This window comes from Onychomys torridus, chromosome X (assembly GCF_903995425.1).
Source record: "Onychomys torridus chromosome X, mOncTor1.1, whole genome shotgun sequence".
In the NCBI taxonomy this organism is placed as follows: domain Eukaryota; kingdom Metazoa; phylum Chordata; class Mammalia; order Rodentia; family Cricetidae; genus Onychomys; species Onychomys torridus.
Genome location: NC_050466.1, coordinates 3,292,107 through 3,309,641, shown reverse-complemented (window position 1 = coordinate 3,309,641; position 17,535 = coordinate 3,292,107). Strand labels below are relative to the sequence as shown.

The window sequence follows — 17,535 nt, the reverse complement described above, 5'->3', positions numbered from 1 at the left end:
GTTCTCCAAAGACCCCTATCGACATGTGGTTTTTTTCCAACCACAGAAGCAATTCATTTTGATTATATAAACATACAATGTTTAGATAATGTTCACAAAAAGCTAAAGTCATCTTCATATTTTATATTTATGGATCACCATAACACTCATGTTTATCTAGAATTTATGTATATATATGATACATAAATGTCATATATTTATCATATATATATATATATATATATATATATATATATATATATATATCTCACATTCGTCTTTGTGTCATATATAACAGCTGAGACAATTTAGCAGAATCTTAGTAGCAGTACCCAGCAGCATGGCTTCAATAAACTGAGCAAATTCTTGCACAAAAAGCAGTGTTTACATGGACAGCTGTTATATTGTAAGGCTCAGTCTTAGCATTCTTAAATTTTTCATGCTATGGCAGGAATTTCAATCTTACATTAAAAATATATAATCACAATAAATCATTTTCAAATTTGTCTTTCAAATGGGACTTAAATTTTAAAAGAAGTCATTTGAGGACTATAGAAGAAATAAAATACAAGAAAAATTGAAAAAAAATAATTTATTATATGAAGAAACATAAACAATATTTGAGCCAGTGACTCAGAAAAGCACTCCACAAAAGTTCAAATCCACAATTCATTAGCTGAGATGTACTGGCACATACAACCATACTAAATGTTGTAAGAGAGATCCCAAGGAAATGCTGTGTTGTGAAGACAATTAATGCTAATGCTTATTTCCCCATTTACTGCAATGAACAGATTACATTCACATTTAATTAATGCTTTGAACAAGCCATTCAAGTTGTACTGTACAATCATCAAAAGATTCTTTATGAAATATAACAAGACAATAAACTTCTTTCCCATCAGAAGCACTTTCTCAGATCCACTGGGTCTTTTTTTTTTTTCTGCCAAGTACTAAGGGCTTGGGACAATTTTTAAAATATTTATTGCATTTATTTATTTATTTATTTATTTATTTATTTATTTATTTATTGTGTGTGTGTGTGTGTGTGTGTGTGTGTGTGTGTGTGTGTGTGTGTAAGAGAGAGAGAGAGAGATTCTGTGTGTGTACAATATGGTGTGCTTGTGGAAATCGGACAACAACTTGTAAAAACTGTTTCTCTCCTTCCACCGTGTAGATCCCAAGGATGGAACTCAGGGTGTTGCATTTGGCGGCAAGCAACTTTCCCTGCTGAGCCATCTCACATGCCCTGAGCACTAAATTATGTAATCAATTGATGGTAAGAGAGGGTAATTGTAGAGAAGACCAAAGTACCTATATGTTCACTCATGACACCGATGTGGATGAAACTACTTATTTCATTTCAGACAGTAAATAACAAAACAAAACACAAACAATGGACTTGCATACTATAACAACTCTTTAAAAGGTATTTTGAAAATATTTTTAAAATATTTTTGTACCTATTACTTAATGAAATCTTTCCAACAGGTTTGTGAGGTAAGTTGGTCAAGTATATCATCTTAATTTGGTGAGTGAGGAAGCTGAGACATAGAGCAGTTAAGTAAGCTTGTGGGAAAATGCCTATATACCAAGAGACTGAAATAATATCTAATTTGCTAAAAAAGAAAAATAAATCTTTATAAAGTTTGAATTGGGCCTTCCGTGTCTGACAGTTTATCACTGTTTTGTTTGAGGTCATTCAAGATGTTTACCAACTGTCTAAAGTAAAGGGGCTTACAATATATTTGAAAATTAAGAGTTTAAAAATATTTTTAGTCATGTTTCCAAAGCAGGCTGGGAAAATACAAGTGTCCTTACCCTTGTCTAATTCTGACCCTGCCTAGTAAGTGACAAGCTGGTAGGTGACTCTAGTCTTAGTCCCAAGGCAGAACCTGAAACTAGAAAACAGTATCACTACCTCTACCCCCGTCACTGTGAATCTTCAAGGAAAGATGTCCTTCATTTGAAAGAGTGAAAGCATGCGGTGTCTGTAAAGAGAATGAAGGGGCCTGACAGAGGAAAGCATTTTGGAATGACACAGGAACAGACTGCCTACTCTATTATTCATTCTGAACACTTTAAATTATGAAATAACCAAAACTAGAGTGCTTTAACATCTTAGCTTTGGTTTACCTGTAGTTGGTATATATTTTCAAAGACATTTCCCCCTGTATTACAGTTTTGTATCTCTTAATATTTTAATATACAAAGTACAGAGAAATATCTATTGTATAAAGTATCATTTTGATGATGTATGCTAACTCTATCTAGTCCTATTAAAAACAGGAAAAGTGGTACATGGATCAACAGAGAACAGACAACCTTGAGTTTCATTTTTATATGTTAAAAGTAGTCAAAATAGATGTACTGCCTGTGGATTCTCATAAAATGAAACTATACATACTGACAAACCAGGAGAATTACAAATGAGGAAAAATACCTCATGAAAGTAAAATGGACATTGTACAGTTTAGGACCTTACTGCGTATGCATAATAAAATGGTATAAATATCAACAGTGTGAGTGGCATGTCACAGAACATTTACTGTTTCATGAATCTTCTGGTAGAATAAAATTTACTTACCGAATTAATTTTCATTTTTATGAAATTACTCATCAATTTGATACCAAAATGTGTTAAAAAGCAAAATATTACTAGTATAATAGCCAGATGAATGAGTTTTACTAATTTATGTGGCCAGAAAAGTAAATGTCTGCTCTATTTTATAGAAGCCATAAACAGAGGTGCTTTGAAAATTTCTTAAATTTTGCTACAACTCTCGTTTTAAATTGGTGTAAACTGTATGGTCATCTGTTCCTAGACATTTCGTTATCCAAATTTTAGTGTTAGAAATAATAGCACTGGTTACAGGTATTTTCATCAGACTAGTTTAGTTGCAGATTAAAGAGAAATTACACAGCAGATAAAAATGAAGATCTTATTAAAATGAACTCATAATTACATCAAGTCAAAATGCATTTCATGAAGAACATCTGTTCATCTCACTACTTTCTATAACTTAAAACGTTTCTAACTACGGGTGGTAATGAGGGAAACACTTATTTCTTCAAATCATGAAAACTAAGATGTCCTATATGCTTGAATTGGAGAAAAGATTTCTATAGGACTTTGGAGAAACAACAGCAAATGAACTGAGGTCAATTTTATTAAAACAAACAAACAAACAAACAAGAAACTTCCTGGCAGATGAGGAAGGAGGTGATAGGAAAGAAAACTATTAATTTTATTTTCTTCTTCCTTAAAATATTAATTTTAGCAAATTCTACTAGAAATTTCCCAGAATTATAGGACAGGACTGAGTTAGGAGGAGAATTGAGTCTACCTTCTAACCAATTCATATCTTCAGACATTTGGAGAAGTTAACAGTTTTATCTGTATAAACTCTCATCATTTTGATGTTCTAACAACTGTCCCAGTCCATCCTGATCCCTAATTTCTTCAACATATGGAATGAAACTCAGCTTTCCTAAATAACTGTGCCAACGGCTCCTAGGGAATAAAGTCCCCACATCTAGGCCCTTGAAACCAATGAAGATTGCCTGCCAGAGCGGCTACAGCTGGTTATATACAAAAAGTCTTAATGAGGTGAAAATGAAACACACTGATAAACTCAAATAGCTCTCCTTGTAAGCTATGATAAGACTGAGGTTGTAAAATCCCTAGTAACCTATTCCAACTATCACGGTGACCTTTGTATAGAGCTATATTCAGTAGTAGTAAAGCCACCAGGCTACTGCGACAACAGTGTAGAAAACAAGCATTTCTCTTCATTACATCCGATGAATATGACCAGCTCAACTGAAACTTCAGGAATACTGTGTCAATGAAATGGCCAGTAAGGCCTCTGCAAGAACATAACACAGTCAACTGTGAAACAAACTGTGGCCTAGTAGGCGTCCCTAGTGCTCTCCACAGCTGGCTCAAATCAAAGACCTCTATAAAAGGCAGCAGTTCACAAGGAGCTGACAGCTAATTTCCTGCCTTATTCCCTGTGCAGGGCTCATTACTTGTATGAAGAATAGTTATTAACCCAGCACACACTATCCCTTTCTCGTAAGAAGCCCCAGGTTCCATTAAGCAGAACACAGATCAACAGCACTCCACGTCTCAGTGGGCTCAGGACTTAACATACTGGTAGAAGGTGTTACATCTTGATTATGATCTTGGTCTTGATCTGTGTGTGACTTTAAGTCCGTGTCTGCCTTTGCTACTATCTCAGTGGATTTTCTTCTCACGCGGGACCAGCAGACACACCTGAGACATGATCTAAAGCTCTCAGAAACACTGGAAGAGAAGAGCTTTTTGCAAGGGTGGAAAAACTGATAGAACACGAGCATGAAAAGAATGCCTGTGCAGTATGCAATCAATAGCTGCAGAATCAACAGAGGCGCACACACATACATGTATATGTCAGTTTTGAAAAAATACCACAGGAGCAGGAGGACAGAGTTCTCGATGAATCTCATCATGTAGTAAATCAGCAGCCTGTACCAGTTCTGAGATTTGCTGATGAGGTCAGGACTGTCGATTTTGAGCTGTACAGCTGACCAGCAGAACATGTTGATACCAGCATAGAGTAAAGTGAAGAAACATAGTACGATGGTGGTACCCACCCTACTCAGGGCCTTCTCAATGTTCTCGGGGAATGGGGAACCACTGTACCAGAAAAGGATCCAAGGGTATAAGAAGAAGCTGAAGAAGTTGACAAGTATGACTGCCACCACCCAGATCTTCAGGACAGAGGTAAAGAGGACCAGGACGATGACCCGAGTGGCAATCTCAAAGCTTCTCCATAGGAAGATACAGATATAGGCCAGGGGTTTGACTTTGACCTCATACTCATCGTACTTGATTTTGATGGCTAAGATGTTGCAACGTAAGGCTCCATACACGATGGACAACAGGGATAAGGTCATGATGACGCCTGAAGAGAGAAGAGAAAGCACAGTCAAATGTCACCTCCACCAGGAATCCTATGGCCATGTTCTGCCATCTCCCACTCACAGGAATGAATTCCTCTGTATTACATATGCAGGCTAACTTACACCTGTTGATATCGGAGACTGCCTGAGGACTTGTTCCAGAATTACAGAAAGCTGCTGTACACACATTCCTATTGGGCTGAAGCACAAGGGAATTAAGATCCATGGGTGAACCCCTCAATAATTCAGGTCTAGCCCCAGTAAGAGCTAGTTTCCTCACCTTCTCTGTAGAATAAGTGTGAAGAATGTGTTCTATGCTATTTCCCATAGGCTTTCACTTGCAGTCACCTCCTGTGATTTTTGTCTCATCACCTTCCAAGCCTCAGTTTCCTCTCATGCTTGTACACATTCCCTTCAGATGCATGCCTCAACTCCTCAGGATTTGCTTCAGAGGTGACTCAGACTTCAACTCATTCCTGATGCCGATCTCGGTCAATGAGAATTTGAAGAGTCCTCTACGTAATGTGTTTTGTTTTGTCAGATGGTCTACCAGATTCTGCAGAGTCAAGACTCTGTCTAGCATTTCTTCTTCCCATCTTAAAAATACTATTTTTTAAATTTATATGTATGCTTGTTTGGTGGTTCCAACAGAGGCCAGAAGGAGGCATCAGATCCTTTGAAGCAGGACTTACAGGTACTCAAAAGCCACCTGATGAGGGCGATAGGATCTGAACTCTGGTCCTCTACTAGAGCAGTGAGTGTTTTTAACTGCTGAGCCCTACCTCCAGCCCCCGGTATATCTTCTTGATGTCCCTCAGCACATGCCACTAGTAGGCACACAAACAGAAGGCTCTGAATAATAAATTACACAAGATGTTTGCTCTACCATAGACTGCTGACTATAGGAGTGCAGTTGGTTTCATTCTTAAAATGCTGAAAAAGGGCCAAATCTTGCTTTGTACTAAGAGTCAACCTGCCTTGAACTGTAAAGTTTTAACATTCAGAGATATCTTAATTCTAGGTGTTTATTTCTCAAAATGGCTTATGGAAAATGGGTGGATCCAGTACTTATAAACAGTGGCAGTTTGAAGACACAGCATGTGGCCCATTTCAATGGAGCATCAGATAATGTTTCAGATTAGTATACCGTCAGCCTTGAGTTCTATTATCTAATAAATATACAACCACTTAGGGTTATGGTTGCAGAGTGCGGTTAAAACAGAATACACTTATTAAAGGATGCTACCACCTTCACCCATTAGCATGAAGAGGAATAGAAGAAGAGCTATGAATTAGGAACCGTGAGTCTGGCTCTTGGTTTACTTTTGCCATATCACTTACACTGGGAAAATTGCAGCCTCCCTGTCTTCAGTTTTCTTATCCACAAAATAGGAATCACGATACCTTTCATGTTCTTTTTTAAAAACTATCTTAAGCTGGGTGGTGGTGCACACACTTTTAATCCCAGCACTCGGGAGGCAGAGGCAGGCGGATCTCTGTGAGTTTGAGGCCATCCTGGTCTACAAAGGGAGTTCCAGGAAAGGCGCAAAACTACACAGAGAAACCCTGTCTCGAAAAACAAAAAAGTAAAAAGTAAAAAGTAAAAAACTGTCATAACATGTTTTTATTTATTTTACAGCAGTTTTAGGTTCATAGCAAAATTGAACAGAATGCACACACATGCCCAGTCTCAATCATTAGCTTTATCATCCAGCAGAGTATTGTATACAGCATAAACGATAAGGCTATATAGACACATCACTATCACTGAAAGTGCAGTTTACATTGGGCTTTACTCTTGTACATCCTACAGATTTGGGTAAATATATAATACATGTGCCAGACTGTCCTAAAAATCATCAGTTCTCTGTACAGCCATCCTTCCATCCTCGGAACTGATCTTTTTACTGTCTTCAGAGTTTTCATGTTTTCCAGAAAAATCATAGGATTGCAATCACACATTATGTGGGCCTTTCAGATTAGTTTCTTTCACTAAATTTTAGTTACATTTTTACACTATATAGATATCAAGTGAGCTTGACAGCTCACTTATTTTTACTGAAGAATGGTATTTCATGCTAGTTTATTCACTTATCAACTGAAGCATATTTTGATTGTTTCTAAGTCATTGCAATTATGAATACTGCTGCTACAAATACCCACACGCAGGCTTTTATGTGGACATTAACTTTTCAACTCCTTGGGAAGGAATACAAATGTAGTGATTGCTGAGTCACATGGTAAAAATATTTTGAATTTGTATGAGACTGCAAAACTATCTTCCATGGTAGGGATCTCATTTTGCATTTCCACCAACAAAGAATGAGGATGCATCTCTTTCTCTGCATCCAGCATTTGGGGTTGTCAATGTTATGGATTTTAACTAGTATACTTAAAGTGTACCATATAGTATCTTGGCACATAAAATTTTAATTGAAAGAAAACTGAAATTATCAATTCTTTTTTGTGATATTACACATACAAACCCATCACCAAACCTCAGACCCTTGAGATTCTCCCATACTATCTTCCAGCACTTATACCATTTTGTTCTTTACATTTAGGTTTGTTATCGATTTTGAGTTCATCTTTATAGATAGTGAAAGGTCTGTGTTTAGTCACATTTTGCAGCTATTCTATGGGGGATATGCAGTTATTCTAGCACTAATCATTGAAAACATTTTCCTGTTGTATAGTCTTTGCTCTTTGGTTGAAGATCAAATAATGTAGACTCTAAGGGGATCTATTTCTGGATAATATATTCTGTTCAATTGATCTATTTTTCTACTTTTTTGCCAATACTATACCACCTGAAGTACAACTATCTAAATGATACATAAAGGAAGGTAGTGAGATTTCTCAATAGGTAAGGATGCATACCCCTAAGCTTGACAATGCGAATTTAATTCCTGGGACCCACATATCTGAAGGAAAGAACCAACTTTGTCCAAGTTGTCCTCTAACCTACATCACAGCATGCATGTGAATATACACATGCACACAGAAATTAATTAATTAAAATGATACATGAGAAGCAATTTTTCTCCTTAAAGTTTGAGTCAATTGAAAAACTTACATATTTGATGAACCTAAAGACTCATATGCCTTGGTTTTTAATTTGCCCGAGGGAAGCTTAATTTTACTGAAAGTTATCAACTTTACTGACAGTTTTTGACACTGATTTTAGTTATTATTATCATTCCCTGAAAAGCTGGCATCTACTAATAACATCTAAAAACTATAAACATCATAATCATGTCGACTAGGAAGTAATTAGACTGAGCTGTTTTTCTTGAGAGGCTAATTCAGTGAACACTGTAATGCAGAATATTCATGTGGTAGTTTTTAAATGTGTGATTATAGATGTTCACATACTAAGGATCTAGTTTTGAAGCCTTTTCTTTTAGTACTTACATTTTTTCTGTGGTGGTGTTGTGTTCCCCAAAATATTGTGCACCCTAATAATCTTATCTGGAGTCAGAGAACAGAACAGCCACTAGATATAGAGGCTAGAAAATGGTGGCACTCCCGCCTTTAATCCTAGCGTTCCAGAGGCAGAAATCCCTCTGGATCTCTGTGAGTTCAAGGCCACATTGGAAACAGTCAGGCATGGTGACACTCGCCTTTAATCCCAGGAAGATAGCCTTTAATCCCAGGAAGTGATGTCAGAAATCAGAAAGGTATATAAGGTGTGAAAACCAGGAACTAGAGCTGGTTAAGCTTTTAGGCTTTTGAGCAGCAGTTCAGCTGAGACTCATTCAAATGAGGGCGGAGAGACTTCCAGTCTGAGGAAACTGGATCAGCTGAGGAATTGGTGAGGTGAGGAAGCTGTGGCTTGTTCTGCTTCTCTGATCTTCCAGCATTCACCCCAATACCTGGCCCCAGGTTTGTTTTTATTAATAAGACCTTCTAAGATTCATGCTACATTTTTCCACTACAAAAAATACTATATATGCAAAAAACTAATCATGTGTAGTTAGAATGTAAATAATACAATCATGCATATAGTTATTTATATTAAATTTTTGATATTTTAATCTGAAAATATGTGTTGCATTAAACAAAATAAGAATTCTAATAATTTCCAGAATCTACTCAACTTTTTTCTTGCAAGGTCAACTATTTCCAAATAATATCCTTTTCTCCACCAAGAGAATAAAGCAATCATTACCCAGTTGGTGCTAAGTAATCAAGCACAGAATTATGAAAATGCAAAGCAATTATCTTTCTATCATATACTTCAATCACACAACTCTAACTAGTAGATGCTTATTGTAAAATGTCATAGAAATTGGGCCAAGAAAGGTGATACCCTAAGGCAGTGGTTCTCAACCTTCCTAATGCTGCAACCCTTGAATACAATTCCTCATGATGTGGTGACACATAAAATTATTTTCATTGCTATTTTATAACAGTAAATTTTCTGCTGTTATGAATCATAATGTGAGTATCTGTGTTTTCCCATGCTCTTAGGCAAGCCCTGTCAAAGGGTCATTCAACTGCAAAGGGGTTGCAACCCACAGGTTGAGAACCACTGCCCTAAGGAAACAAAAAACTTACACAAAATGCTTGTGATAAATATTTCTGCCTCTAGAGGCAAGCTGTTACCTAGGAAATGAGTAGGATGATGCTCATGTAAATACAAACATATCAACAAAGAGAAAAGTACATGAGAGGTAGATGTTGTAGAATATTTGTGTACCCTGTGTTTTACTGTGATTGGTTGAGCTGAGTGACCAATAGCTAGGCAGGAGAGAATAGTCAGGATTTCCGGAGAGAGAGGGAAGAAGAAAGGCGAAGACACCAGGAAGACACGAAACAAGTCAGGACACACAGCACAGAGGAGACACATGATAGAAGTTAGGTTGTTAGAAGCAGGTGAATTTGAATTACAAGTGCTAGTTGGGGAAAAGCCTAAGCTAAGATTAAGCTTTTGTAATTAATAATAAATCTCCATGTCATTATTTGGGGGGTGGCAACCCAAAGCTAGTCCATCAAGAAGGCTTGCTACAGGCAGAAATAGTGGAACTCTGAACTTTGACAAAGAACCTTCTCCATCTCCCCAGTGAACCAGATCTTGCCTGGTACCCTTCAGCCATATATCGTCCTACATGTACAGAGACCAAGTCTTTAGGGACTCTCTGACATGGTTTCCTAAAGTTATCCTTTTATAGCCAACACAAAAGGGGGTTACTTGGCAATCCTGCTTATTTAAGTAGTTCTTTATCAAAGTCTAATATACTTGAATAATCCTAGACTCATCTTTTATCACAAGGCTAGACACAATTTTAGGTGAAGAGTGAACAGTCTTTCTTCCTCTTACCTAATTCTAGTGCATTAAACTTGTGCAAGAATTCAGCTAGCTCAGAGAAACTGTCACGAGGTACGAATTTGCTAACTTCTTAACACCAAAACCTTAACCTTTATGCAAAGAGATGCCCAGAATTCTGCTTGGAGAAGGAATTCTATTTGTAGGACCAGAGGATAGTTTCTATGTGGCTGTCAATTCATAGCAAAGGCTGCCCCTAAGATAGAGGGTGGTAGATGGTGGTTCTCTGTTATGTAATTGCCATCTGAAGACATCGAGTTTTCAGTAAAACCACTGAACTCTTGAAATAGTTGGGTCAAACAGACTTTAATAAAATTAATGAGCTGGGCATGTTGGTGTACAACAGGAATCCTAAGAGGCCCCAGGCAGGGTTGTAAAGTCAAGGCCATCATGAGGTACCTAACTAGACTCTCTCAAAATAATAATGGACCATGTTATGGGGGTGAGGCAAGAATGGAGAAAGCCGAAATGGATGTGGAGTGTAAAGGTAAGGGAAACTGGAGATAGCTGACACACACAGTAAGCTGCTAGAAATTCAAGTTTCAAGTAGACTCTGAGATTCATAGAATCTCACCTTTTGTTTTTGTCAATTCGGCAAACAAAGTGTCTCTTATCTAGATCTTGGATTGTTGCCTTACCACACTCCATGACAGGTTTTCTTCTCAAAATCTTTATTGTATCAAGTATCATTGTTCTCCTCCAAATTGTCAATTGCTCTCTCAATGCTGGCTCTTTTATCTGAGTATATGAATCTACTTGAGTCAGCTGTAGCTAAAAATTATCCTTCATTTTCAAAACTGTACAAAATTGTTTTGGGAGACTTATGTGATAATAAGGAATGGAAGGGAATAATAGTGGGAAAGAAAAATAAAAAGGAATGGGAACAGAGATAGGCAGATGAAAGAAGAAAGGATATCCCCTCCTGACCCTGTATTTTCTTTTGCCTGCTACTATATATACTTTAGACACTTTTCAGGAAATCCTCTTGAGTTGTTTCTAACCAAAACACTCACTTCCTAACCCTCCACTCCCTGCTGTCTGAATCACAGCTTTGTCTCCCTTCAAGATGTGTCTTTGCTGTTCACTATCATCTTCAATTCTGCCTATAGCTTTAGGCACCTTGTTTTCTACTTCTCTCTCACTATCATGGCAGCCCATACTCAACGCCTTCATGAGCACGTTTCCATTTTTACTCAGGAAAGTTTTGTTTTCTCCTCTTATGTCTGTCATATTTCTCTTGTTAGATATTCTGTAGGTGCCCCCAAAAGCAAAATACGCCCCCCTCCAAACACAGAGCAACACATTTATTTTCCCAACAATCTCTTACGTACCACCACCACACATCACCCTGTTCATATATCTGTGGGTTAGTTGGGACTCTTCTACCTTCCTCTCTCATTATATTCAAATTAATCTCTAAGTTCTTGCTATTCCAAATAGCTATGAACCAACAGCGTTGGCATGGAGAGTTTGTTAGAAGTGTCCCAACTCATGTCACTGAATTAGAACTTGTTTTCACAGCACTTTCCAAGTGATTTGTAGGGACATTCACATTAAGGTGTCTGGCTCTCAGATTTTCTTCTCTCCTTTTCTCATTCTGTCATGGGTGGCCATCATATGACTCTTGCCACGTGCCCCTATATTTCTATACCACTAGCCATCTACCTCTCTACCTGCCTAACTAAACCTTATATGTCCTTTTGGGAAAGGGCAGTGTCTCATGTAGTCCCAGCTAGCTTTGAATGTGTTATATAGCCAATGATGACCACAAATTGCTGATCCTTCTGTCTCTACTTCCCTAACGCTGGGACGACAGGAGTATGCTACTATAAATAGTTTTTCTCATTTATTCTTTAAGGTTCAGTTGCTATTATTTCATCAATGATGCCTTCTTCAGCCATCACTCAGTTACACATGTTCAGTTGTGCTAAATGCTTCTAAGATTTTTCCCAAGCTCAAATCACTGCTTATGTAATGAGCTTTCACAGTCACCTTTATCTCATTACCTGACTTTCCTATGAGAATACATCTCCTCAATGGAGCTACTCTTTCATACAGACTTTTATCACCAACACCCAGAACAGTGGCTGGCACAAAAAGGCAACCAATCTATGTAAACATAATAAAAGAATAACTAATTGCATGTAGTACAAGTCATCTCTTTTCACTACTGATGGAAACCTTCAGCTTCAACACTCCCAAAGAAATAGTTGAAGCAAACAAGAACTCTCAAACCCCTTTACCATATGGTATTTCATGGGATTATGGGCTGCTTATGTGAATCTGTCTGGCTTCATGCATTTTCCTAAGTTAAAAAGCTGCTCCTTTCCCCAACATTTCCAGAGAATTAGAATCCAAATTGGAAATGATATTTGAGGTATAAGCCAACAATCTAGAGATGTTATTTGAAGTAAATGAAAGGCCTGCTAAACAGGAATATATAGAAACAAGGTAGTCTTTTCTGACCTCAAGAGTAATTAAGGAAGTAAGTAAGTGTTGCCTTAGCATATGGGGCCCAACCAAGGGATAAAAGAAGTCTGAATCATCCTGGTAGTGTTACAGTTTCCTGGCCAATTAACCGATTACTGTTCTTGCTGAATCCCACCACTTTCGTGTTATGGTTAGCTTTGAATACTTAGTCTAGAGTTCAGTGTTATTCTAATTTAATTCCCAGCCTGACCCTGAAAGCTCTGAGCAAACTGAAGAAGCCATGGTTGAAAACAAGAGGAATCATCATCAGGCTGTCCCTAATGCTTTGGCTGGCTCTTGGAAACCTATTGCTCATACTATTGCCCTGCCCAGCCTTAATATAAGGGGAGGAGCTTAGTCCTACCTCAACTTGCTATGCCATGCTTTGCTGACACCCATGGGAGGCCTGCCCCTTTCTGAATAGAAACAGAGGAGGAGTGGATTGGGGGGCGGGGCAGGAGGGAGGTGGGGGAGAGGATGGGAGGAGTGGAGGGAACGGAAACTGCAGTCAGGATGTAAAATAAATAAATACAAATTTAATTAATTAAAAGAGGGACCACCATCACCATAAGCTTGTACAAATCTTTCTCTAATCCTCTCATCATGAACCAACCCTCTATCAGCTTTAAGCAACAACCAGTCTACTTTCTGTCTCTATGGATTTCCTTAATCTCAAATTTCATATTAGTGCAATAATATAATGAAAGACTTTTTTTCACTTACTGGTTTTAAGGTTCATCTATGTTGTAGCATGTATCAACACTTCATTCCTTTATATGGCCAAGCAACATGTGGGTTGTTTCCAGTTCTCAGCTACTGTAAGTAGTGCTGCTATGAAAATCATGTACAAGTCTCTGTGTACACACATTTATCCCTATGACTGAATAGACGTGATTGGATGGTATAGTAATTTTATATGTAATCTTTTACAGAACTGCCAGCCTGATTTCCAAAGCAGTTACAGCATTTTACATCACAAGCAGAGTATAAAGATTCTAATTTACTTATATCCTCACAAGCATTATTTATTATCCAACTTTTGACTTTAACCACTCTAAAGAACGTGAAGATTTTTTCCTTGGGTTTTTTTATTTCCATTTTCCAGATGACTTAAGGGTATTTTTATGTGCTAAGTGGCCAAATGTATTTCTTCTTTTATTGCTATTGTTTCTGAACTGTGGATCAAATTCATAAATTTTATCTTGTAAAGGTGTTCCCTCAAACTCAGCAGTCATATCTGTGCAGACTTATATGCTATAGAATAAAACATTTATTTATTTTATTTATACATATTTACATGTATAAAAATACAAATAGATTTATACACACCTGTGAACAAACACTTAAAATGAAAGGGAGAAAAATAGCAAAACCAGAAAGGATTTCCATGATGGCAAAAAGGCAGATTCAATTTTTTGTTCCAATATTCCTGCCAAGAACAACTGACAACTGACCCATTATGTGTACAAAGGCATTAGAAACTGACCAAAGTACTGAAAATTTCTGGGGCTGAAGAATAAAGGGTAAAGGTCCCTAAGGAAAATTTTGAAGCTGTTTGTTCCCCATAAAATATTTACTCAAATAAAAGTAGATACTAAGAGATTAAAAACTGGAATGAAACTTTTAGAAGTCTCTCAAACCTGTTGGGTATGTGAGTAAATATTAACATTCAGCCTCAAAATGGCCTTGGTACATATCACAAGGTTTCTGGCAGCAACACAAAGACACTAGGTTTAAATGTGACTGAAAAATAGACTGAGCCCTCACAAAGACTAAAATACAGATTTCAGTTGATTGAGGTTGTAATCCACCCAGGCTGATTTGCTAGTTCAAGGCCATAACATGAACAAAGCAAATTAACTTATCCAGAGCTTCAAACCATCTCTTCTCCTGCATATACATATTTGAAATAAATTAAATCTAACATAGTATGTAAACAACAAAGTAAAAAATATTTACATACAAGTATCAGTGGATTATAAAAACAAACCTAGAAGAAATACAGCTTTAGAATTATTTAACATAGCATAAAAACTGTAATTAATATGCTTGCGAAATTGTATGGTAAGATATTATTTTATCAGACTAACTTAAAAATGCAAATGAAAATTCAAGAACTGAATAATACAATTAAAGTCAAGGAATTGACAGGCTAGCAATATGACTTAATTGATAAAGGCACTTGCTACCCAGCCTGACAATAAATTCAATCCCCGGAACCCATGTGGTGGGAAGAAAGAGAAGACTTCCACACATGCACTACAGCACACACACACACTGCATAAATAAGAAATGTAATAAAAAGCAAGCAATAAATGGGTAGATTTAAAAGCAGATTTATTTATTTATATATAATTTATATTATATATATTATATATTATATATAAATATATTTAAAAGCAGTCATAAATATACTTTATACTAATTACAAGGAAAGTTAGAGGTAAGCACTCAAATGAATGAAAATCCATTGACCATGTAAATAGAGAAAGAAGAAAGGAAGGGAAAGAGAGAGGGCAGGGAGTAAGAGAAAAGAAGAAGGTAAGGAGGAGGAGAAAGTGGGAGGAAGGGAGGGAGGGCAATATTTGAAGCAATAAAAACTGAAAATTTCCTAAGTTGCTAAAATACCAAATCACACTCAGGAAATATTATAGGATAAAACAAAAAATAAAAATATGCATATTATGTTAAAATGGCTGAACATCAAAGCTAAAGAGAAAGTTTGAAAAGCCATCAAAAATAAAGCAAATAATCATGGCCCATCTCAACAGAAATGAAAATGGAAACCAGAAAAGAAAGGAGTGATAACATCCAAGTGCCGAGCAAATAACTTCTGACACAGACATCCATATCCAAAGATGAAGGTAAGAGAAAGTTACCTGGCAGCCCCACTAGCCAGCCAGCAGGCAAGGCACCTGCTAGCAGCTCTCTCCTCCACCACTCCACTTTGACTCTGTAATCTACAAGTCCCACTCCGCCTCCCAACACCAACCATCCACCACTGCATCAACTGCTCCTGGAGACACAGACATTGCCTGTACCAAAAGCAGGAATAGTAGCCCCTGAAGGCACAGACACTACCTGCACGGATTGGAGGAAGAGCCGCCCTTGGAGCCACAGACATTGCCTGCACCCATTGGAGGAAGAGATGGGTAGCCCCCAGTGCAAGAATACACTTGGGGTGAGGTTCTACAACAGCAAGACCTGAACAGCCCAATGCAGATGAAGCAGAAGGAAACAACCTTAAAAATATCTTTATGAAGATGCTAGAGGCCCTTAAAGTGAAAATCAAAAATTCCCTTAAAGAAATCAAGAGAAAGACAAAAAATTGGAAGAAATTAATAAGTTCTTTAAAAAAAGGCAAGAGAGCCAAGGAAAAAAAAAAGGTCAAGAAAACAGTTCAAGACTTGAAAAATGAAATTGAGGCAATAAAGAACACAAACCAAGGTAATTATGGAAATGGAAAACCTAGGTAAAAAGGAATACAGAATACAAGAGGAGGAAGAGAGATTCTCTGGCATAGATACAATACAGTAAATAGATTCATTGGTCAAAGAAATCATTAAAGCCAAGAAAGTCATAACACAAAACATGCAAGAAATTTGGGACACCATGAAAAGACCAAAGAATAATAGGGATATAAGAAGGAGAAGAATACCAGCTCAAAGGCACAGAAAACATATTGAACAAAATCATAGAAGAAAACTTTTCCAAACTAAAGAAGGACATGCCGATGAAGACACAAGAAGCTTGCAGAACACCAATTATACTGGACCCCCCAAAAAACATCCTCTCATCACATAATCATCAGAACACTAAACACACAGAATAAAGAAAGATTATTAAGAGCTGCGAAAGAAAAGACCAAGTAACACACAAAGGCAGACCCATCAGAATAACACCTGACTTCTCAATAGAGACACTGAAAGCCAGAAGGTAATGCAGACACTAAGAGATCATGGATGCCAGCCTAGCTTCTACACCTAGGAAAACTTTCAATCACCATAGATGGAGAAAGCAAGATGTTTCAGGACAAAACCAGATTTAAACAATACCTATCCACAAACCCAGCCCAACAGAAAGCACTAGAAAGAAAACTCCAACCCAAGGAAGTTAGCTGCAAACACAAAAACACAGGCAATAGATATTCCCACACCAGCAAATTCCAAAGATGAGAAACACACACATACTACCACTACCAACAAAAAAACCAAGAAAATAACAGGAATTAACAAACACTGGTTATTAATATCCCTTAATATCAATGGACTCAATTTGCCAATAGAAAGACACAGGCTAACAGAATGGATATGAAAACAGGGGTTGACCTGCTGCATACAAGAAACACACTTCAACTTCAAAGACAGACATTACCTCAGGTTGTAAAGGGTTGAGAAAAAATTTTCCAATAGAGTGGACCTAAGAAGCAAGCTGGGGTAGCTATCCTAATATCTAATAAAATACACTTCAAACAAAAATTAATCAAAAGAGATAGAAAAGGATATTTTATATTCATCACAGGAAAAGTACACCAAGATGAAGTTTCAATTCTGAACATTCATGCCCCAAACACAAGGGCACCCACATATGTAAAAGAAACTTTACTGAAGCATAAATCACACATCAAAACCCACACACTAGTAGTGGGAGACTTCAACACCACTCTCACCAATGGACAGGTCTGCCAGACAGAAACTTAACAGAGAAATAAGGGAACTAACAGATGTTATAACTCAAATGGACTTAACAGAAATCTATAGAACATTTCACCCAAACACAAAACAATATACCTTCAGCACCTCACAGAACAT

At 37.2% G+C, this 17,535-nt stretch overlaps 1 protein-coding gene across 1 annotated transcript in view; it reads right to left on the bottom strand.

Annotated features, from left to right (window-relative positions):
- Positions 1-3,211: 3,211 nt before the first annotated feature.
- Positions 3,212-17,535, bottom strand: part of Xk (X-linked Kx blood group) — a 53,170-nt gene continuing 38,846 nt past the window's right edge. Inside the window, exon 3 of the mRNA XM_036175412.1 lies at positions 3,212-4,928. Within this exon, the coding sequence (XP_036031305.1) occupies positions 4,078-4,928 (851 nt within the window). The 3' untranslated portion in view covers positions 3,212-4,077. The remainder of the gene's footprint in view (positions 4,929-17,535) is intronic.